Source organism: Anser anser (assembly GCF_964211835.1).
Source record: "Anser anser genome assembly, chromosome: 16".
Classification (NCBI taxonomy): Eukaryota; Metazoa; Chordata; class Aves; order Anseriformes; family Anatidae; genus Anser; species Anser anser.
The window spans coordinates 2490512-2513003 of NC_139737.1; the positions used below are offsets into that span (position 1 = coordinate 2490512).

General features: G+C 46.1%; 1 protein-coding gene across 12 annotated transcripts in view; it reads left to right on the forward strand.

The window, feature by feature from the left end:
- Positions 1-11209, forward strand: part of KCNQ2 (potassium voltage-gated channel subfamily Q member 2) — a 74167-nt gene extending 62958 nt beyond the window's left edge. For 7 of the 12 annotated variants that reach the window (XM_083801153.1, XM_083801149.1, XM_083801154.1 and 4 more), the window contains one exon: positions 545-11209. In XM_083801153.1, coding sequence (XP_083657279.1) covers positions 545-1264 — 720 coding nt within the window. In that variant the 3' untranslated portion in view covers positions 1265-11209. The remainder of the gene's footprint in view (positions 1-544) is intronic. The other 5 variants (XR_014572949.1, XR_014572951.1, XR_014572947.1 and 2 more) reach the window with 5 other exon arrangements.
- The last annotated feature ends 11283 nt before the right edge of the window (positions 11210-22492 follow it).

The following is a 22492-nucleotide window of genomic DNA, read 5'->3' on the forward strand; positions in this document are numbered from 1 at the left end:
ATTCAAAGCAGATTTAGACACTTTGGGGTCTGTTCCTTACTGACTTTCTTTTTTGATGAGTCTACCAAAAGTCTACATTATTTTTGAAAATGGCACAGTGCCTCTGTGTTAGACATGTTCCAAATGAGTCCGTGAGCCTGGCTGCTGCAGCTGCCAGCCTCGCTGAAGATGAAAATCCTTCCAGAAAAAAAAAGGCCCAGCAATCCCCATGACCAGCTGAGCCCAGGCAAGTGCCAGAGGCAGTAAGGAGCTGAAAGCCACCGGCAGGATGCGAGTGTCCTCCAGCTCTCCTGGAATTTGGTGCATGCCAAAAAGATTATAGGAGCTTAAGGAAAACCTTGTGACAAGGTGGAGAATGAAAGGTTGTTTCAGAATAGGACAATTAAATATTTACTAAAAGTGCCAGTTCGGTGTAGGTCAGTGTAGGCAGAGGTCATCTATGAAGTCCAGGCCCACATTTTGACTGGAAATTGCTCATGCTCAGGTTGTTAGATTGCTTCAGCCTGCATGCAGCATGTAGCACTGGATCTGTGGTGTTTTGCAGGTTCAGTCGATGGAGAAGAAGCTGGACTTCCTGGTGAACATCTATATGCAGAGGATGGGCATCCCACCAACGGAGACGGAGGCCTATTTTGGCTCCAAAGAACCCGACCCGGCACCTCCCTACCACAGCCCCGAAGACAGCAGGGAGCACATTGACAAGAACGGCTGCATCATCAAGATCATCAGGTCCACCAGCTCCATGGGTCAGAAGAACTTCTCTGCCCCGCCGGCCCCGACCAACACGTGCCCGCCCTCGACCTCGTGCCAGCAGCAGGCCTACCAGCGGCAGAGCCACGGCTCCTCGCCCGTCGGAGACCCCGGCTCGCTCGTCCGCATCCCGCCGCCGCCCTCCCACGAGCGCTCCTTGTCGGCCTACAGCGGCGGGCACAGGGCGAGCGCGGAGTACCTGCGGAACGAAGACATTACAACCAAACACCACGAGAGTGCCCTGAGAGACAGCGACACCTCCATCTCCATCCCCTCGGTAGACCACGAGGAACTGGAGCGCTCTTTCAGCGGCTTTAGCATTTCCCAGTCCAAAGAGAATTTGGACATCCTTAACAACGGTTGCTATGCAGCCGTGGCCAAAATCAGACCCTACATCGCAGAAGGGGAATCGGACACCGATTCTGACCTCTGCACGCCCTGTGGGCCTCCTCCCAGGTCAGCCACGGGCGAGGGACCCTTCAGTGACATGGGCTGGTCAGCCCCCCGGCAGTGAGGCCTCCTCGCAGCCGCCGAGCCACGTCCGAGCACCGGCAGCTGCCCGCTCCGGCTGTCCACGCGTCGAACTTCTCAAGGAGATAGACAGCTAAGGGTTTCCTCCTTCTAGGACATCCTTAGCTGGCGGAGACTTTCTTGCAGCTTACTCTGGGGGGGTTACGAGCAGGTCCAAGCCTGCAGTTGTGGAAGAGGTGACGGTGGTGAGCGAACTGGAGCCGGGAAGTCCGGATTTCTTTCATATGCTCTTTCTGAGATCATTAGGTGAAATAATTTCATGGTGCAGGATAGGCAATTTGCATTTCTTGGGAATTTTCAGAGATGCAGGGCAGGAATAAATCACCCGGTCAGGGCTTTTGGAGGTCGCAGTGACTGGTGGCTGACCAGTGTTATGTGGGAATTGCCATCCCATGGCACTGGTGATGACACCTTTAGGTATTTTGGAGTCGTGGAATGAACATTTGTCTGTTTCTGGCTTAGACTTCAGGTCGCTTGAAAATTACTGGGGTGTTTTTACTCTGTGGTTCCTCACTGACCATCAGGCAGGTGGTATAATTCCAATATAATACATGGAAATGTTGCGTAGGCCTCTGGAGGAGAGGGGTAGGGGCTGGAATATTTGCATGATCAGAAGACATGGCCTCAGAGCGGGACAGGTTCTGAACCAGAATGGTTTGGAAATTGTCCTTGTCAAACAGCTTAGGAAACTGAAAACCTCAGAAATAAGAGCTTGCATGCTCATATTTCATACATATTTCTGAGAAAACCCAGAGAGCAGAGAAATGAGACAGAGAAAGAGGACAAGAGACTATGTGGCTGGAATTTTGTATTTTAAACCATGTATTATATTTAATTATCTCTCCTCCTGTTGACATGACCTGGAGATGCTTTGGAAGCAAAGGCAAATCAAAGACAACCCCTCAGGAGGGCTGCCGTGATGTGGAGCCGTTCTCATGGCCAGCAGTGCTGTGCTGGAGTCCCAGCAGCACCAGCCCGAAAGGAGAGGGCGGATATACAAGATGCTGTGGTCCCCGCGTTGCTGCGAGTTACGTGCTGAGCTCCATCCTTTTGAAGCCCTGTTGGCCAGAGTTGGGCCATTTTCTTAAAGTCTGCATTGTGCCTGAACACTTTTGCACACACTAAGCCCCATGAAAATCTTCCCCTTCCTCTTCTGCCCTGCCACGAATCGCACACCCGTGTCCTCTGGACATCGTTGGGTTGTTTGGATCCCTCAAGCTGAGTTAAGAGGTACTTCTTCATTTCTGCACGATCTTTCAGAAGCCTCTTCTCTGTGTGTGCCCACAAGTTGTGCCAATCCAAGTCTGTCCCATTTTGCTGGTTTTGTTTGTCTTGGAAAGACCATTGTGTTGCTATCAGGAACCTCAGCAGTGCATTCAGCTGGGGGAAGGCAAGGGGAAAAGAGATGCTCAGAGTTGCTTTTGGGACCAAAACAAAGCCACCAAGTGATCTTTTACATGGATAGAGATTTTTTATTTTTTATTTATTTTGCAAGGGGATGGATCAGACAAAGTGTATTGTGGGATCCATCTCCAAGGCTGGGACACCATGGCCAGTGTTGTGCCTCTGAACCCTCCCGTGCACCTACAGCCCAAATCTCATGTGTGTTTTCTGCAAGAGTCAGGGCTGTATCTGCAATTTCAAACCCCTACTCTCCCGTGTGTACCAAAAGCTTGTTAAGGATATTTAGGTGACAGCTTCATTTCTGCATGGCCTTTGAGCGGCTGAACTTGTTTGGGCAGAAGGGAGAATCACAGCCTTCTCTCCTCCCGTTTGTTTAGCAGCAACCAGGGGAGACCCAGGACTATTTTGGCCCTAGAGAAGGTATGGGAGCAGTATGAGAGCTTGCAGACATGAAATAAAACCATCCTTTTGCTAGTGCTCAGGCCTAACACACAGGTCTTCACATGGGATTGAGGAGTGGGGAAAGGCTCTGCACAATTTTTTCTGCCATTTTTTGTCATTCAGAAGGGAAAAACATTTTTCTTAGAGGGAACTTTGATTTCCAGCCTTGCTATTTCCCTCCCTTCCAACTTGATCCTTTTCCTTCTGCAGTTTTTCCCTCTCTGCTTTTGTTCCCAGACTACTTTTGGCTCTGGATTTCTTTGTGCAAAGTGAACCCAGTGATGTCCTTGACTTCAGTACTGAGACCTTTTGTCTTTGAGGGCAAAATGGCTGTAAATTGTGCAGATTTGCCCTTGGCATGTTGCAAAATTAGATACCTTCTGGTAGAACAAGAAATGTCAGCAGGTCCCACATCAGACTTGGAGGCATGTCTTTTCTAGTGACCACAAGAACGGAAATGGCACTGGGTGAGGCAAAAATCAACATTGGTCCAGCCTGCCTGTTTGCTGTGAATTTTCTCTAAATCAGAGATTACAAACATCTGTTATCTCTATTTTATTTTATTTTATTTTATTTTATTTTATTTTATTTTATTTTATTTTATTTTATTTTATTTTATTTTATTTTATTTATTTTTTATATTTTTGCAACTACTTTTTAAGGCCTGCTGGAAATTTGGCACATAAGTGTACAATATAAAGGCAGAAGCTGCAGATGAGGATGAGGATGATGTTGTGCCATCCTATTACCATGAAGGTAAATGCCTTGTCTTTAATATAAGAGGCAAAGTCAACAGGACATGAAGGCACAATATATGTGGGATATAATTTTCATCGTGTCTGAAATTTGAAGCTTTATTGGCTCTATTTTGAATGTGCATTTCCCAGTTCTTACTGCAAAACCCTTTTCTCTTGCCCAGCTGATGTTACACCCTTGAACACATATAATGCCAGTGTGTCCTGAGAAGCAATTCCACTGTGTCCTCCGAGTTTTCCACATGCTGAAATCTGTCTATCTTTTGCCTCCTTTAGGGACTGCATAGGAAGAATTGTGTTTTCCCTCTTCAAGTAAGTTACTACACTAAAGTTTATAAAGATCTCCTGACTTGTAGATTTAAAAAGGTGTTAGATTTGTCCCACATGATAACAGAAAATGGGTTTTACATCTGTGCAGCACAGATTGCATCTTGCTGCTACAAATTGCATAGAGAATTGTTTGGAAGAGATAAGCAATATTGCACCCTTGTCCACAGCATCATTTCAAAGAAATTCTGACCCCACCTGCCCCATCCACAGCCATGCCATAAATCACCACTTCTTATTCATCCAGGCAAAAAGGCTTGACCTGGATTTTTGGGTTAAATTATACCAGAATTAATTCGGGCCTGTGTGAATAGGAGCAGAGCCTGTTCTAACTAAAGATTTTGTTCCTTATCAAAAAAAGTCATTTTATTCCTGTTCGAAATCATAGTCCAATACTCCCTGCAAAGTCTTCACTTTCAGTCCCTCAATTTCCCCATGACCATATCACACACTCCTGGCGATAATCTCCCTCCCAAAAGTCTTAACCACTAGCTTAGAAGCAAACAGTTTGTTTATGTTTTGCTAATAAGGCAGTTCTGGTGATAAAGACCTTTAAAAAGATGTGCAGGCCAACTTTGTCCTTCTGCTGAGCCTCTCTTGGGCTGGTCTTTGCTCCCCTGTTCCTGCCGTGTCTGGTTCCCTATTTTTTGGCAGACACTGAAGGACCGAAACAAGTTTTAGACCATGCCAAGTGTGGACACAGGAGAGCTGAAGAACACGTGAAGGCCAAATTTCCAGCAGGCCGTCTTGAACTGCTCCAGGGGTGTCGGTGCCCGCATGTGCACAGAGCCTGCTTTTGAGATGCAGGAGGTGAAGCTGTGGCCTTGAACCAGAGCCCAGAATCTGGTCTCCGAGAAACTTCTGGACTTTTTTTTTTTTTCAAAATCTCGTCTGGGTAAAATACTACAGACTACCCTGCCTGTGGGATGGGGCAACCCCTGAGACCGGGACCTGAAGTCCCAGTCAGTTTTTGGGTGCTTCAAGTCCAAGCGTGAGTTCAAGTTGTCTGAGGAGGTCGTGTCTCTGAAGAGGAGATGTGGCCGGAGATGTTGCAAGCTCTGTGCAGGCGGCCTTTCATAACGTGACCCTGAGACATGAGAACAAAGCACTAGCCATAAGTCCAATTTCCCAACATTTGGGAAGAGACTTTAATGTTACTCAAGTGCAGATTTTGTATGTGAATTTCCTTGTTGACTCATTTTCTTATCAGTAATTTTTAAAACAGATATATCAAGGAACTCATTGAAAAAAAACTCTTGTTCAGCTCAGAAAGCCATTACTTTTCTTTAGACAGACTATGTGACAGATCAGGTTTTCTAAAAATGTATTTTGTTTCAAACGCTGCTTAATAAATCCAATTAAATCCTGCAGGGCCATTGCTATTTACAGATAAATAGGTCTATTTTTACACTTTTAATTGATTTTTAAGATTTTAAATTATGTGAATTTTTAGAACAAGTTTGTATAATCTACCTGAGAAGCCAGAGTATCGCTGCAGATACAAGTGCTCCCCTTCCTAACAGTTACCCAAGAGAAAGGAAAAACATATTTGTTCATATATTTCTCAGGAGGGAGCTATTGCAAACCTCATTTCCCTTATATCCTCAGACCATTATGATCGCAGCAACATTATTGCTAAAAACAAAATGAAAGCATTAAAAGACAAACTGGAGTTTCTGTCCTGAAGAGGCCAGAGGAGGAATCCAGGGTCAGGTTGAACCAGCAGGTACCCACGGGTGCAGTCACCTCGTCGGGGCCAGCCAGGCTCCAGCTGGGTGTTCAGATGGTGGTGTGAAGTAGGATTTTCTTGTTTCTCACCCAGAAAGGCTTCCTCTTGCCTGAACAGCAACTGCTATGGCCTTGTGAAAAATTCATCTTACAGGAGAGCAGGAGATGATACTGGCTTGCTTCAGGACTCCCCTAAGAAGAAATTCCTTAGGAATATATATGAGTTATCCCATATAAATACCTGTAGTGTCAAGAATTTTATCAAGATCCCATTACAAAGCCCAGGAGCAGGCTGAGTCTTTCTGTTTCTCCATCCACGCTCGTGTGAGCCTTCAGGTTGAGCGAGCCACTCGCCTCTGTCCTTTCCTCCTTGTGCCAGCAGTGCTCCAAGCCTTGACCGTGTCCGCTCTTCCTCCCGCACCCGCTCCCTCTTTTGGGTCAGCATTTTCTGTTTTGGTCAGCTTCCTTTCCATGAACCGGGAACAAGGAAATCAGATACAAAAGCTCCTTCACCTGCACGTAACATTGAGGCTGCGACGTGGAGGGATGTGGCATGGCAGTGTAAAAGCAAACTCTTGCTTTTAGCACACAAACTTTTCTGCGTCGCAGCGCAAAAGCTGCTTAGGGCAAGGCTGTGGGTTGGTTGTTTTTTTAAACAATAACAATAGGGTTTTTTAAATAATAATGATAATAATAATGCATAGGAATCTTCTTTAGTATATCCTTAGTGTTTGATGCCCCAGTGACACAATACTGCTTGCCTTATATTAGTGTCTAGAGGGAGAGGGATTACACATGTTTTGATACAGTATTAATCACGCTTGTAATTTAGGTAGCAGCAAGGAGCGGCTGCTGCAGGAGGAGCAGCCGAGTCCTTTTTAATGTATGAATGTGCTTTCCAGACTATCTCACTGACTGTACTCTCAATTTTGCCTGCTACTGCATGCAGCCTGAGATGAGTAGACAGCAATATGCTCCAGCTGTATCTGCACTCCCAGATTGCTGTAGTACCTGAAGAAGTCACATTGCCAAAAGTATCACTTTGGGGAGAGGCCACCCTCCCAGAGACCCATCACGTAGGGTGCTGCGGTGCTTCTGTAGGTAACACTGATATACCAAGTGTCTTTCATGCTGCGACCGATCATTGTCCCGTCCCTGTGATACAGCATGCACAAACTCCACTTCTACTACTTCTTAATAAGGGGTAAAAACCACGTTTGTCGCCTGTGGTTCATTGAAATGTGTACATGGGGAGAAAATAAGAAAATAATGTGAGTTGCATTGGCTGCACATAACAAGCTCCTTTCCTCCCAGATGCCTCGGAAGAAGAGCATCTCAGATACGCTTTCTTGAGAGGCTGGAGGAGCAGGGAGAGCAGCGCAGGCAATGCCAAGGGCAGGGACCTGGCCTTCATTTAAGAGATGCCATTAGATCCCACACATTTGGGACTTGCCATATTTCTAATTCCCATAGGGCTCTCTCACCTGCACCCAGCTCTGGTGTACGTGTGCATTTGTGCCCACAGCCCAGTCCAAGGGGCAGGGGGATGTGACTCCCAGACTTTGGAAACCCTCTTTGGAGATTTTATCGATGCTTGTCTACAACACTCGGGGATCTTGGGGACCCTGCAGCTGTGCCATATCCGTACTTCATGGAAGCATCTCTTCCTCTCGTGGAGGGGCACTGAGCTGCCTCCCTGTTGCCATAAAAGTTTTGCCACTCTTCTCCCCGCTGTGTTAGCAGACTCACAAGGCCTTCAGGATTTGCCCACATTGCTGTTGTTGCAGTCTTTTGTGTCTCTTGTGCTGCTGCTGCAATCTAGTTTGACACTGGTCCTGTGTCCTCACCTTCCTTGTCCAGACCATGTACAAGCGAACATGTAATGCCAGAACTCTGCTCCGAGGCTTTCTTTCGGGCTGGCATCTCTAGATGCACCAGAGAGTCTTTATGTCTTGTTAGCGTGACAGTTTTGTTTTTTTCTTGGCAATTTATTTGCTTCCCTGTTGAGCCACCATGGCCTCAACACATCCCTGGTTTGTTCTGCTGGAGCCTCCAGCGCAGGGATGGATGGGGTCTGTTTTGCCCCTATGTACAGTACCTCGTCAGGGTTTGTCCCTTTGGCTAGAGACAATTGCAGTGAAGTAGGGATGGGGGTTGAGTCCTGGTTTTCAGGGCAAGTTGAACATTTCAGAGAAGGGCTCACAGACTAACAGTGTCGATGCTTTTGGTCCCTGAAGCAAGAGCTGCCTTCTAGACCCTGGTCTCCTCTAGCAGTGCATGCGTGTGGCTTTGCCTGCCACGCTCCAGCTTGGTGAGAGGGAGACACAGAAAGCAGCTAGTCCAAGCTGTGCTATTTCCAAAGCTGCCAGCGAACCTGAGAGCATCTTCCCTTCTCCTGATTTCTGTAAATACAGCCTCAGATTAATTGTTCAAGCAGCATCTCTTTGCCTAGTCCTGAGAAACTTGAGCTAACTGCAGCTGCAAAGCTTTCAGAAACTCAGTGCCAAGCTCAGGCTAGATTTCACCTGCAGCTATGCCTATAATGTTAGGGCAGGGCTAATGGTTTCAGGTACAAACCATGCCAAACTCTATTTGAGACGGTTCTGGCCCAAAATTAGAGCTGAATGTCACGCTGCCGGTGAAGCCTCCCCTGGAATTTCAGCTCCATTTGACACTGCTGACTGTGGACGCGGGGGTAAGCTCCCTCCTTCCCACTGCACACAAGAAAAGGCTGGCACAAACTTTGCAAGCCCAGATGAGAAAACCCCTCCACATTTTAGCATGCCATGGGCACTTCCCATTAGTAGAAGCAGCAATTCACTGTAACACACAATGAGCATGACCCGGTATTTCACATGTGCAGTGATGCTCATGAAGGGCATTTTTTTGCAGATGGGAATGCAGAGGGCTCATTCCTCTAACATCTCTGTAGACATTGAGTTCAGTCCTTGCTGATAGCCTGAAAAAGTCATCAAAGCTGGTGCCAGGTCTCTTTTGTCCTGCCTGGCTACCCACACTGGTCCAGCACCTTCCTGGAGCTGAAGTTGCTCCTGTCAGCAGGCAGGACGTGGACCATTCTGCACTGGTTACTTTTCCCCACTACCTGACCCCATACCCTAAAATCTGAATTAGGAATTTTCTTCCCTTTTTTTTTTTTTTTTCCTCCAAAAAATCACATACCTATGTAGAGAACCTGAGACTTTCAGGAACAACAGAGGCAAAACAAGATGCAGCTGGTAATTAATTAACTCAAGAGCAGATTTTAAACATAGTTGCAGTTGCTGCAAGCTATATCAAATGCTTTAGGAGATTCAATAAATTATTCTCATAAATGTTTTATTCTTTTATCAGTAATTCCTATAGGTGGGTGCCACTGTTCTTATACAGCAATGCCCCGTACACTAAAACTATACTCCTGTTTCTCCAGTATAGCCATTGTATTTATAAAATTTATCTTGCTTGGTGTCACTTTGGCACGGTATCCACATATTCTGCACACAGATTGCACATTACATGCCAAATGCTGATAGGTATCCTTACGTGAATGAGCCTATGTGTGTTGAAGAGACACCAAACAAAGCGTTACCTGCCTGTTTAGTGGTGTGACTCAACATAACTGGGACAAGAGGAAAACGAAGATCCTGTTTTGTGAAGAAACGCACTGCATTTGAATGCTTCTTTAACCAGATTTTACCAGGAAGCTAAAATAAACAAGATTGTTTCTGCAATGTTACTTAAAAACTACCGGAGCAAAACAAAAACACACAGCCCTAAAATACTTAACTGCTGCATTTCTATATATTGTTCATTGCTGTTCATCTGAACTGTAAATTCTGTACAGGTTGAATGAAGTTCACAATTCGCCATAACGCGCAAGATAAAAGGACAACATGACTTTGGCTGCAAAAGCGTGCATGCTGTTTGCACACGTGCACGTGCATATTGCTGTATGTGTAGGTGTGTACAGACACGTGCACATACAAGCCTTAAGGCAGACAATTTTGCATCTAAGATGCACAGGGGAAAAGTTCTTTCTTTGGTGGCGGGAGAGCGGGTAAAACCAAATACAAAACTTTTGATATGTTTATTTATGAAAAAGGAAGATTCCGATTGCCCCTATACTGAGGTTTCACCAACCTCATCAAAAGATTCTCCCTCTAGGATTTAAATTTGCCCTTATTTTCACAGATACAAGATTGGGTAGAACTTATCCTTCAGTGTTTAACCTAAATCAGACATAAGCAGGAAGAGCTAAATTTTCCAGTTAAATTCTGCTGAATGCCACTCAAAAAATCGTAATCCGATTCTTGCTTTAGCCTGAAATTCATCTCTAGTTCCAAAGTTATCAATTATAAGAGCCATTTAAGTCCTGAATGTTTGTGTTTTTTTTTTCCTAAGCAAATAATATGCTCCTTGCTGGAGCGTGCTTCTCTAATACTATCACAGTTTATAGCAGGATCGGGCTCATTTGGCTTTAACTGGGCTAGAAACGGTTCGTGCCCCTGTCCTGATGATGAGCTAAGAGGTGAATTTTGGGCTGGGATGGGCTGTTCTCGCGTGGCGTGAGTGCAGGTGCTGCACGCCCTCGCCTCCCGCTCGTAAAAATCTCAGGCTCAGTAGAGCACTGAAGTTTGGTTGTCCTTTAGAAAGCAAAGGCAGCTGCTGCTTTGCTTCCTTTAATTTGCTCTGTTGCCTTGGCTTTTTTGCACTTTTGTTTCATCTCCAAAGAATCTCTCATAATGCCTTTGGTACTTATGTACGATTTTCAGACATTTTGTATGTATTGAATGGTACACACTTTCTCTTGTAATATAGCAATCGGACTTTTTTTTTTTTTTTGGTGAATGTGTAATTTCCTCTGTACATTTCAAACATGACTTTGTGCAATGTACATTTTATAGGGACAGATGCCAAGGGAATGACCTGTAGTTTTCTAAGGGAACAGCTAGGAGCCGAACGACACAGACAGAGATGGTTTTACGTTAGCACTGTGGAAGAGCAACATAGCCCAGACTTTTGCACAGAAGCACTGAGCACGACACAGAGTGTACCTTCACACGAATGACTGTGGCAGCTGCAAAACTGTATATGTGTGATAGAAACAACAGCGACGGTGGCAATCAGAAAGGAAATGGAGGAAAATTAAATAATCACACTCATTAATTTAAGCCTCAAAGCATCAGAATGGAAAATTTGCGTTCAGTAAAAATACTGAATTAATGATTAATGATTTAACCTTCATGAGATGAAATACACATTTATTTTTCTTTGCACTTCTCCAGTTTACTTCATTTGTTTGTTTCTGGTGGTTTTTCAGTGCCTTGGTGACATCTTTAATATAGGAAATATTCAGGAGGTGCGAGATGGTGACCAAGGGTCTTGGCATTAAACCTTCACACTTCACTCTCTTATTTCTAACTGTAGACAACACTCTTCTTTCTGATGTCTATAATCAAGCTCAGAAATTTCAAGTACCTTCAGAGACAAGGACACCGGCCATTTGGAGTCCTCTAAAATTATTGATTTTCTTAAAGCCTGACATCAGCCATGTTCTGACAGATAAGGGATGGTTCCTGTAGCTGTTCACCCCCCCTGCCAGCCTTTTATCACCATGCTCAAATTGAGGCTGGTGTCATCAAAGTAGGCTCAGAGCCAACGAATGACACCTTTATCTGTCTCATGAGTTATCTTGCTTAGCAGGCATCAGTCCTAAATTAAGAAAGCGCATGCTGGATTTTGGAGTGTTCTCCCTATGGACGCAGTGGATGGATTAATGGTATTTTCCACAGCAAGGTTGGCTGATGAAACAGCAGGTTCATTTTGCAAGAGAAAAGACAAAAAAAAATCCATCCCTCCACACTGATGTTTTTCCAGAAAGATGAAGCAGGAGAATCAAGAGGACTGAGTGCTTGGGTTTTAAAAAGCCTGCCAGTCACTTGGACGAGGCAGGGAAAGGAGCTTGGCAGAACAAACAGCTGGCTTCAGGCACGGCAGCCCCTGCTTGCACCAGACGACTTGGCTCCAAGCCTTTAGCAGCGCCCACCCTCCCCGAAGTTATTACAGAAACCCAGGTGCGAGCATTTCTCAGATGATATGGCAAATTAAGGTCTACTTAAATAACATCGCTATATTTTATCTCATCATGTTTCTCACCAGCGAGATATAACAGGAAAATGTTCAGCTTGCTAGATCACATTCCCCTGTCATCTGAACAGGCTTAACGCCAGCCTCTTCCCTGATGCAGTCAAAAAAAAAAAACACCTTGTAATGTATACACAGCGTGCTTCCTGCAGGTTTGCACAAACAATATGCGTCCAGGGGATTTATACCATCCCTTTAAATAATCAGAGAGCACCTGCAGCTGCTCATCACATGCACTGTTCAAAAACCCTGCGGGTTGCTGTGGGCTGGGCTCAGATGCTGCCCCCATCACAGTGAGGAGGGGTGGCTGTGCTGGAAACCAACTTTGGGGAACTTTGGGGAAGGTGGAAAACTCCTCCCTGGAAGAGGGGTGCTGGTGGCACACGTGGTACCTGCGGTGCCAGCTTGTCCTTGCTGCGTGGGGATCTCAGCTGCCACCAGGGCAGTTCTGCTTTGCACCTGGAGCTGGTTTGTGCCCAAAGCAGCAGCAGGGCTGGAGTCCTTGGAGCAGTTCATGCATTCAGCAGACCAACAAGGCAGAGCGTGCAGGAGGAGGTATTGCTAGTCCTTGGCTATTGGCATCCAGCGCCCTGCTCACCTGGACTGGAGGAAAAAGCAGTGGGATCCTTTCCCATGATGTGGTAAGTGCCACTTGTTGTGGGGCAGAAATAGAAGCTGGGGCCTTAGCAGAAGTTCTCAGGAACATAAACCATCCAAGTTCCTTAGGATTACAATTGTCCTGGCAATCATATGAGCATGTCTACCTGGTCTCCTCACAGCTCCAGTAACACAAAGACATTGCAGTAACTCAGGGGTGCTCCTGAGTGAGTTTACAGCCTGCTGACTCCAAAAGCAGCTGCTTTGAGAAGACAAGTAAAAATCATTTTTCCAAATGAGCATCATTATTTAAACACCTGCAGTTACAGGGCATGAAATTCTCCAGGATGAACTCCTTGCCATGAACTCAGCCAAGGTTAAAGCTCTGTTCCTAACAAGATCCCAGTGCTGGTATCTCTGTGCCTCATTCACTGACTAATTAAACTATATGCTATTCTTAACAGTTAAAGAAAGATTTATTCCTTGCTTACTGAGCAAGTACAACTGCTCACTAGAGGAAGAATCAGGCTGGGCTATGTCAGTCTTAATTTTGGGCACAGAGCTTAAAGCACTTTAAGGTGAAAATGGCATCTTTGGCTTTTGATCCCACTAATGCACCTGAGTCCAGCACTTTGGTTTCCAACCCCAGGCAGAAACCACCGTTATGTGATGGACTCAATTTTCCTTTCTGAAACTGTGCAATAACTCAGTGGCAGAACCATGAATGAAATCTCAGCAGTCCATTTAGCATTACTCCATCACTGCTCTGGAGCACAACTTCCCTCTATCGACTTCTTGGCAGCAATCTCCTATTTCCATCAATAGTAACGTAATGGTGGTTTGGGACATAAAGCATCTTTCTGGAAAGCAAAACCTTCTTAGCAAAGGTGGTTGCTGTTTTCTTCTAGCTGCGCTCCCATTTTCTATAAGGAAGTTAATAATGCATAGCTGAACAGAAAGACAGACATCAAATGGAGTGGAAGGAAGAGGGCAAGGGACACACTTTAAAAGCTAATGTAATTTGGCATGAATAAGGATTTCATTGAATGTGATCTTTCACACAAAACTCATCAGCAAGTTTTTATCTCCTTGCCCTTGATAGACACTTAACAGGAGGCAATTCACAGGTGAGATTTGTGGTTATAACTGGATAGCCTGTGTGGCTATGCTTTAAACCAATGAACTTAGCTGTTAAATCAAACAAGGAAATGTTCCCCAGCTCTTCTTTCTTGGTTTTCAGGAATTTGTCAGCTTCACCTGAGTCAGTGCCATTCTTTACAAAACACCAGGTACTCTCCCATGACCAGGCCTCTTAATTATACATATTTTTTAATGTTTTATTGAGCGAATGCTTTAGCTACACTGACACACATTATCACTCCAACTTTTGAGTACCTAAACTGAGTAGGAATACTTGTAGTTTCTTTGTCTCCCTCTGCTCAGCACTGCTGTGAGTCTCTTGTTGCTGAAACAAATTGTCTGTTCAATTCCTCTTTAATCACAAAAGCAATGTGTAGGTTTGGGGCTGGTTCTCCCCACTAAGATACAAATGAAGTTCCTACATCTCCTCATGTCCTAATTTCTTCTTTAGAAGACAAATGCTAAAATGTGTGGCTTTTTTTTTAACTTGTGACTCAGCTGAAGCTTTTACTGAAATCAGAGCATGAAGGAGCCAGTGAATATTAATGAATTAAGGCAACTTTAATTAAAAGTGGTTAAACAACATGCACCAAGTCAGTGTGAAGAAGCCAGGAAAGCGGCGTGCTGAGCAGTCCCAGCTCCCTGCCATGCACAAAAGGGGCTTTGTAAGAGCAAACGCACAGATGCGTGCTGTCCTTGGGTGGAAAGGGTTTGAAATGGCAAATAAAAAAAAAAAGCCACCCTAGACAAAACAGCTCTCTTAGCGATGGAGGTGGTGATGCCTCCCTCTCCCAGCAAGCCAGGCAGTGGCACCACTTCACACCCACCTGCGTTAACTCATCGTGGAGCTGCACACCGGGGTGCGTTGCATGCATCGAGAGCAGTCCTCAGGGCTGGAGTTTGCTCTGCAGTGAGTGCTGGAGCTGGCCGCAGAGCCTGGACCCTAGGTGGCAGAGCGAGCCCGTCCTGCTGCTGCCGCGAGGAGTCGTGGCGCTGAGCCTCCCGTTCCCGGGGGCTGACAGCAGGACGAAGCACTGCTAGTGAGCCTCTTCGCTTGTTTGTTTGGGCAGCCAGAGAAATCACGTTGCTGTTCTGCAGTCTGAATTTCCTCGGGGAATCCCTCAAGGCTGCTAGGAAGCAGCGGCAGAGCTCATCACCTAATTAGGAGCAGACTAATTTGCTGTCTTTGGCAGCTAAACCTCTGTGTCCATCAGAGTCCAGAGACCCGCTGATAGCTGCTAGGTAATGTTAATTAACCACCAGTTGGACAATCACAGCGGAGTTTCCAGGGAGTCTCAGGAAAGCACCTCTTATGACCGTCCACCTCAGAGCTGCTTCTTCTGAGGAGAAGCAGGAGATCGCGCCCAGTTTGGGCTCGCCCCTGCTTTTAGGAGGTCTCCCACCAAATTTACTGTTTGCAGAAGAGAAGCAGCATTGCTGGCAAAAATAAAGGCATTCAGTGAGACTGGGTTCCTAAACGGGACAAAACGTGTATTCTTGTAATGAAGGGAGTGGGGAAACTACAAAAGACTTGAGTAGTAACACAGTTACAGAATTATGGGATGCTTTGGGCTGGCAAGGCCCGTAAAAGCCCACCCAGTTCCTGCCCCTGCCGTAGGCATGACCCCTCCCAGCAGCCCAGGGGCATGCACAGGTCTGTGCTGATTTTCAAGCTAGCTGCTTCTAAAATGAGGGGCTAAGAGCTCCTCGGGCCTGGCTCAGGGGTGGTGTGAGGGCCAGCTGCACGTCACGCCTCGTCCTGCTCCAGCCACATCCCTTTGCTTGCATGGGCTTCAGGTTGGTAACACGGGCATGGGGAGGAGGTCGGGCTGGGGCTCCTCATGGACAGCCCCACACCAAAAGGGTTGCCCCTGGGCTGGTGGCCAGAGATGTCCCCTCAGGAGCCCACCCTGAGCCTGTCCTCATGCATGGCACTGCCTTCAGGGCTCCTTGCTCGCCCGTCTGCAGGATGGGGATTTCTGCAGCATTCTGAAAGCACTCCCTAAAATCTCACAGATGTGAATTACCTGGTAGGTAGTCGGTATTTTCCTGGTAAAACAAGTGTTTCTACGTTCATCTCCTTTGACAGGGTGGCATTGGTGTCAGGGCTGTGCATCCGCGACCCTCTCCCAGCAGAGGGTGCAGGAGCTTTATTTCCAGAGCCGGTAGCACATGGCTTGGTTAATTTGGGATATTCATTAGCGTGGCGGTGGTAAGCTGGCCCTGCCTGCTCCCACTTGTGTTGTGCCCTGCAGAGAGCAGGGGCTGTGCTCATCTCATCTGGACCCAAAGACTAGGACAGTCCTGTGAAAAGGGAACAAAGCTCCCACGTGGATTCAGGTGTGTTTCAGAGGGAGGAAAACATGTACTATTTTCCCCATCTTGCATTATTGCTTCTTTGCCTGCACTGAGTAGAGCTATTTAGCTAATGGACACGGAGAGCTTTGAAGATGTATAGCGCTTCGTAAAGTCCTGGTATGATTACTCTGCATTAGTCATAGAAGACAACGACGCAATTCATCTCCCACCATGGCATGGAAGCCTCTGGGACTGGCTGAGAGCTGATTTACTTCATCTCCTCCTGATGGAGAGAGGGTTGGGAGGCTGCGGCTGGCCCTTGAAAAGATGCTACTCCATGGATATCGATATGGTGTTTGATATAAAAATGAGCTGGCTACAAAGTGGGCAAAGTTGCTTTATCTGGAACACCAGAGAAGCAGTTTTAACAGGTCGGAGTTTTACAAAAATGGGAGTAAATACCTCTTGTTCTGCAGAAAAAGGAGATCCTCACTGGTCCCTTTTCCACACTCCTCTGCAGCTCTCAGGCTGCCTCCTCCCGCTGCAGAGCACCCTGCGAGCTTGCACCAAGGCACAGGGACAGCACAGGGATGTGGGAAGGCTCTGATCACTGCCCGGCACAGAAACTTAGCTTGGAGAAGGGAGGAATAAGAGCCAAATGCTGGATCACTAACACAGATATCAGCAGCATTTGGGAATTTTATCTGCCATGTGATTTTTTTATTTTTTTTAAGAATAAATCTTAAATAGGCTTTTCACTACATTGCCTGTAAAAGAGGAGACTTGATGAAGAAAAAGGAAAGCAAGAACCTTTCCCATTCATTCTTATTTCCAGGACTTCCAGTAATAAGAAAGCAGCCTGTTCCAGCTGATGGGATGAAAACACAGTGCAGGGAGAAAACCCCTTTGAAATGTGGGGAATGGATGTGCCAGGTGCTAAGCTTGATTTGCCACTCACCTTCATGCTGCAGTGGGAGGAAATGAGAGACACTGAAAGAAAGGAGCTGGCTGCAGAAGGGAAGAGAAGTCAGCCTTGGTCTGCAATGATAAACCCCACATCTGAATAAAATACTGCTGGAGAGCATCATGTTCTTGCCCTGCTTCCAAGTAGTTAAGGTTTGCTTCTCAAAGTCTGTTTTTTCTTTCAGTCTTTACAGATATTGATCTCTATAAAAATGGATTTTTGCAAAGAGGAAGGGAGAAAACAACCCTGTGACCTTCACATTTATTTAACGATCGGAGGCACGTGAAAAATATCTTGATTATAGGCTAGCAATTTTCTCCGGCTGCTGTGGAGCAGAGCAGGAGGGCATTGCCTGCAACAGAACTTGCTGTAACGTGAGGGAAGACTCGTTTCAGAGTGCATGGAGGGGTTTCTTTGTCCTATTCAGCTCTTTGGACATGGGGTTCAAATCTGTTTTTGTATTAATAGGTCTCTTGGTTGTCTGCTGCCCAGTGGGTAATCTCTACTGGAGCTGCTTGTGTTTATAAGTGCTGATGAGTCCCTTGTTATCCCCACCCAGATCTGCTCCCTAACCCACACCATGGGGGACACTCGGTGTCCTTTGCAAGTGTCACGTAGCTGGGATGTGCCAAGGGACACTGCAACGCTGCTTGTGGGACGAGGGAAGCACTCCCAAGCACTGCTCACATCCTGCTAAATAAACCAGGCACTTCCTTAGCAGGCTGTGGTACATCAAGGGCATAACAAGAAACCTGCATGGACTTGTGATCTAGTGACCATCACTGAGCATAACTGTGGTTTGGGGGCTCCTGCAGGTAAGGCACCTGATACAGCCAGCCTGCCAAAGGCAATGCACAGGTTCCTGCTCACCATGTTTTGGAAAAGTCTTAAAACGTTTCTGGTTAAGGAAGTTGTGTTAAAGTGCAGTCAGAAATTTCTAGGCAGCTCACAGATGTGGTTGCTGATGAGATTGATATCAGACTGCTGGAAATTCTTGTTCTTGTGAGTCCTTGAGCTCTAGCTTTTATTTTTGTGCAAGACACTGTTTGTGCTAAGCGGGGAAAAAAAAACAAACACAGCGACTTATACAGAGGAAAAAAGAGGTTATTTTCTCTTGCCTTTGTCTAAGGTATCTATAATAATGTTGGCAAAATAAAATAGAAAAAAAAAACCACCAAAAAACAAGCTTTCTTTTTCATGGACAGGTGGGCAGACAACCAGAGGCTTGTGAAGAAGGCTCCCAAGTGCTGGTGCCCTCCTTACCACAGGGACCTGCCCCTTGTCTGGGGTTGCTGAAGAAGCTGTTTTCTTTGCAAAGCTTTTTGTAAAGCGTTTAATGAGTTCCCTGTGCAGAAGTCGTATGCCAACATAACAGCATCGCAGCTGTGCAGGCCTGCTCTTCACCTCCAAAGAACAACATCTCCAGCACATCACCCTCTCTGGAGCAGTAAGGTGGGGCACAGAAACAAATATCCTAAATACCTGTCAGTTCTGGCTCCCCCAGCCACCAGCTGCATGCAGTCAAGCAAATCTTCCTCAGGGTCTCCGTGGGGACACTTAGTGCAAGAACAGAAAGAAGCATTTTGTTGGAGATGCTCTCATTAATTCCCCATGTAGCCAAGACATGCACAAACTCTAATAGCTTCTTCAGATGTCGAAGCTCCCGTTTCGTGCCCTCTGTAGAGCTGCAGATGCAAAGCCCTGCCCAGTCGCTGTCGTGCTATGATTTGCCGAGTCAATTAAAAGTCTGTCCTTATCGTGGGCGCACAAAACAAATGTTATCTACGCAATTAGACTGTTAAACCACAGCACAAGCTACAGTTATTCATGATAATAAAATAGTGCATTAACATAAGTCAATCAAGAGCAGATTTTAAAAATAATTGGTTTAGATTTTGAGCTAACATCTGCTTTGGTTATTAGCTCTTGGACACTTTGTTTTTAATTGGACAATTTAAAGAAAATGTTATCCAGTGCCTCCAGGCTTCCTTCAGTAGCAAACTTCTCTTTTAAAAGAGCTCTGTGCAAGTTTGCCTTTCTGTAAAGAAAAGCATGTGGCTAACAATGTGTGCAGCAGCAACGGTTGCAGCTATTATTAATTGTAAATGTGGCGAAGGCAGAAAAGTGAAAGAAAGAGGAATTGGGCAGCGGTTCTGAAAGCTTTGAATCCCCCCATCCAGACCTAAGCAGGGTGTCGGGGAGGAGCCCAGCACCCTGCAGCTCCTAGTTCCTCTGCGTGCTGCAGATGCTGCTCCACGTGGGGTTGTGTTTCGCAAAGTGGCACCCGGGGACCTCCCGCAGGACCCAGCCCCTGTGCTCACAGCATCCTCAGCTGAGGGCCCAAGCTGGCAGCAGGGAACCTGTTGTCCCCTGCACAGCCGAAAACCAGAGAGGGAGAGCTGCTAGAAATGGCCCGTGAAGTTTTCTGTTACAGAAAATGGATCACATGGACAGTTCTTCAATTTAGAGAGCTGGAAGCACACGCCAGATGGAAGGGACCCGTTCGTGCCAGAGCAGGACTTGGCAAGTGGCGGCTGAAACTGCTGAGATAACATCAGCTTCTGTTTTATTTGAAAGCTCTGTTTATTTTTCCTTTTAACCTGAAATCCTGTTGAAAAAAAAAAAATCAAGAGATTTTAAAGCACAAGAAGATGAAAGAACAGGTCACAAGCTGAGACAAGACCCTTGGGCCCTCCTCCTCCAAAGCCCCGTGAACGCTGGCCCACCCCTGCTGTTTGTCCTGCTGCTTTTCCAGCCACAGCCTCCCCATGTTCCCAGGCACCTCCTGGTCTCCCACTGCTGCTCAGCAAGTCTGCAGCCCCGCTCTCAAATCATCCTCTTATTGTCTCCATACATTTGGAGCATCCTTTGACCACTTCTGGTGCTGCAGTCCATCCTTGGGAACCCCGTCATCCCCAGCTCAGCCTTGGGGGGTTCCTGCAAGGTCCCTCGTGGGAAGTCAGAGCCCCTCAAGGTCACCGCTCCTGCAGAAGTGACCAGAGACCTCCCAGACAACGTCTCCCTTTCCAGCCCAGGTCCCTGGAAATAGCAGCCTGCCCACGTCTGGACACCTTGCCTGAAAGGAGGCAGATGAAGCCTGTAAAACTCTTTCTGACATTCAGAGCTGCTAATTTTTAATGCAAACTGTTGCCTTGGTATTTGCATTTGAAATGAGTTTGCATTTCCTTAACTCTGTTGCCGCCCCCTCTGCAGCTATATAGACTCTAATTTTGCAGGAGCGTACAAGATGCCAGGCTGTCCCTGGGAGCTTTGTCTGCGTCCCAAGATGAGCAGGTCTTGAAGCACCTCAGTAAAAGGATGCTGCTGCCTTCCCCATCGCTGCCAAGATTCATCCCCCCAAGAAAAACTCAGTCCTCATAAACCAGTGGATGGGGAAGGGACCATTTTCTGTCATGCTTTGCATTCCTAATCTCTTTTTTTCCCTTTCTAAGTTTTGTGTAATCAAACCGTTTTGTTTTCTCAAAAGTGCATGAGAACGGCTGGTCATTCAGCATGAATAAACGTCGATCAAGCGTTAGATCCTGCAGTAAGAACAAGTTATAGCATAGCTGATCAAACAGACGTGGTCTCCTCTGCTTGCAAACAGACCACCACAAGAATAAAGCAGAAATGGAAGGTGATAGAGTGGTTCTTCTTCATATCAGGTTCTTCCAACATTTAAAAAATATTGGAGTTTTAAAGAAATCAGTGATGTAAGGGAAGGTGGGTGCTACTACCAGCTAACAGAAATGTATTTATGCAGAAGGGTGTCATCAGTCTTGAAAGTTTAGATTAAATCTAGACAAAAAACCAAGGAGTCACACACAGTTCAGCGCAGGAACAACCTGGAGTGTGAAGTTTCCAAGGGACAGCTCATCTCCAGGCTTATACGTGCCAGCATTTGCTTGAAAACAGAACCCAGTTTATATATGAAAATAAGGATTTGATTGCACAAAGCCTACCATGTTTGCTCATCGTATGAAGACAGATTTACAAGACTGAAAGTTAAAGGGTATTTCGTCACTCTCTTTTGTAAGGACATTTACTGCAGTAAGTCTACCAGGGCCCTCTGTTACTACAAACCTGCACAGAAACTCACGTCAATGTCTCACTTTCTTTGGGGAAAAAAAAAAGCAACATTTGCATGTGGGTGTTCAGTGCGGGTTGAAAGCGAAGTGAAAGGATTTAGTGCCAAGCATGAGCACATTTCTCATGAAAATGAATCAATTCCAATATACTCAGGGTGAAGAAGGAATTTCATGCGTTGGTAACCTTTCCTGATGTAATTTATATGGGCGCTGTCCCTGTAAGCACTGAATTGCTGACATGAGAGCTTTTCCAGAGGAAAGCACAGCTCCCTTCACCTCCGTGACACCACGCAGAGAGCCACCGAGGCTGGCAGCACCTTTGGGTGCCTCCTGCTCCATCCTTTGCCCAGGGCAAGGCCGGCTGTGATGTTAGGTCCCACTTTGAAGTTAGAGGAGGTTGCTCGAGCTCTTTTGCAAACAATTAGTGAATGTCTCCAGGGACGAGACTTCACAGCCCTCCCTGGGCGAGGGAACCTGCAGCTGAACAGCAGAAGGGTGGACAAAAAGCTGACTCTGTCAGTGACCCCGTGGTGACCATTTTCATCCAAATAGGCATCAGCTCACCAGCTGAAGCAGAGTAGGAAACCTTATATGTGCTTTTATCCCATCGGATGGTGAAATGTGTTTGTTTAAGCTTCTCTCATTAAGTCAATCTAATGCGCTCGTGTTAGCTGGCAACCCGCACCAGTCTATCCCGAAGCAGAGGTTAGGATTATGGAAACAAATCAGCACTCTCCCCTCTGTCCTTCCCTTTTCCTCTCCACACAGAACAAAACGAGACAAGTAATGCAAAAAAAATAATGTAGTTTTGTCAGGTGTCAGGATCATGGGAAAAGTAGGTGCTATTCCCTTTTACAGGATGATAAGCACTGAATATGGCAGAAGGAGATAGCCTGTGGGAAGTAAGCAGTGATTTGGGAGCTTTAATTTACTGCTTTTTGCAAAAGATAGCACGATCCAATCCAGTATGATAGCATCTGGATGCAAATAATATAATTTAGGCAGACTGCTAGGAGAAGAAGATACTTTACTGTCCTGAAAACCACAATATGATGTGATTTCAGACTATGATAATCAGCACGCAGTTATTTTGTCACACCAAGAGTGATTGCATTCGAGCCTTTTACAGCGTTATGGTTGACAGATCTGGTCTCAGAGGGAATCCAAAGGAACTGAGTCAAAGGTCAAAACCCATCCCCTGTGGGTAGAAAACAAAAACTTTTGACAGACAAAAAAAATAACCTCGATAATAGCTAACCCCAAAGAACTGAGATTTCAGCTCTACAGGCACTGGCTGCTGGGATTGCCACAGCATTTTGGAGCTGGCC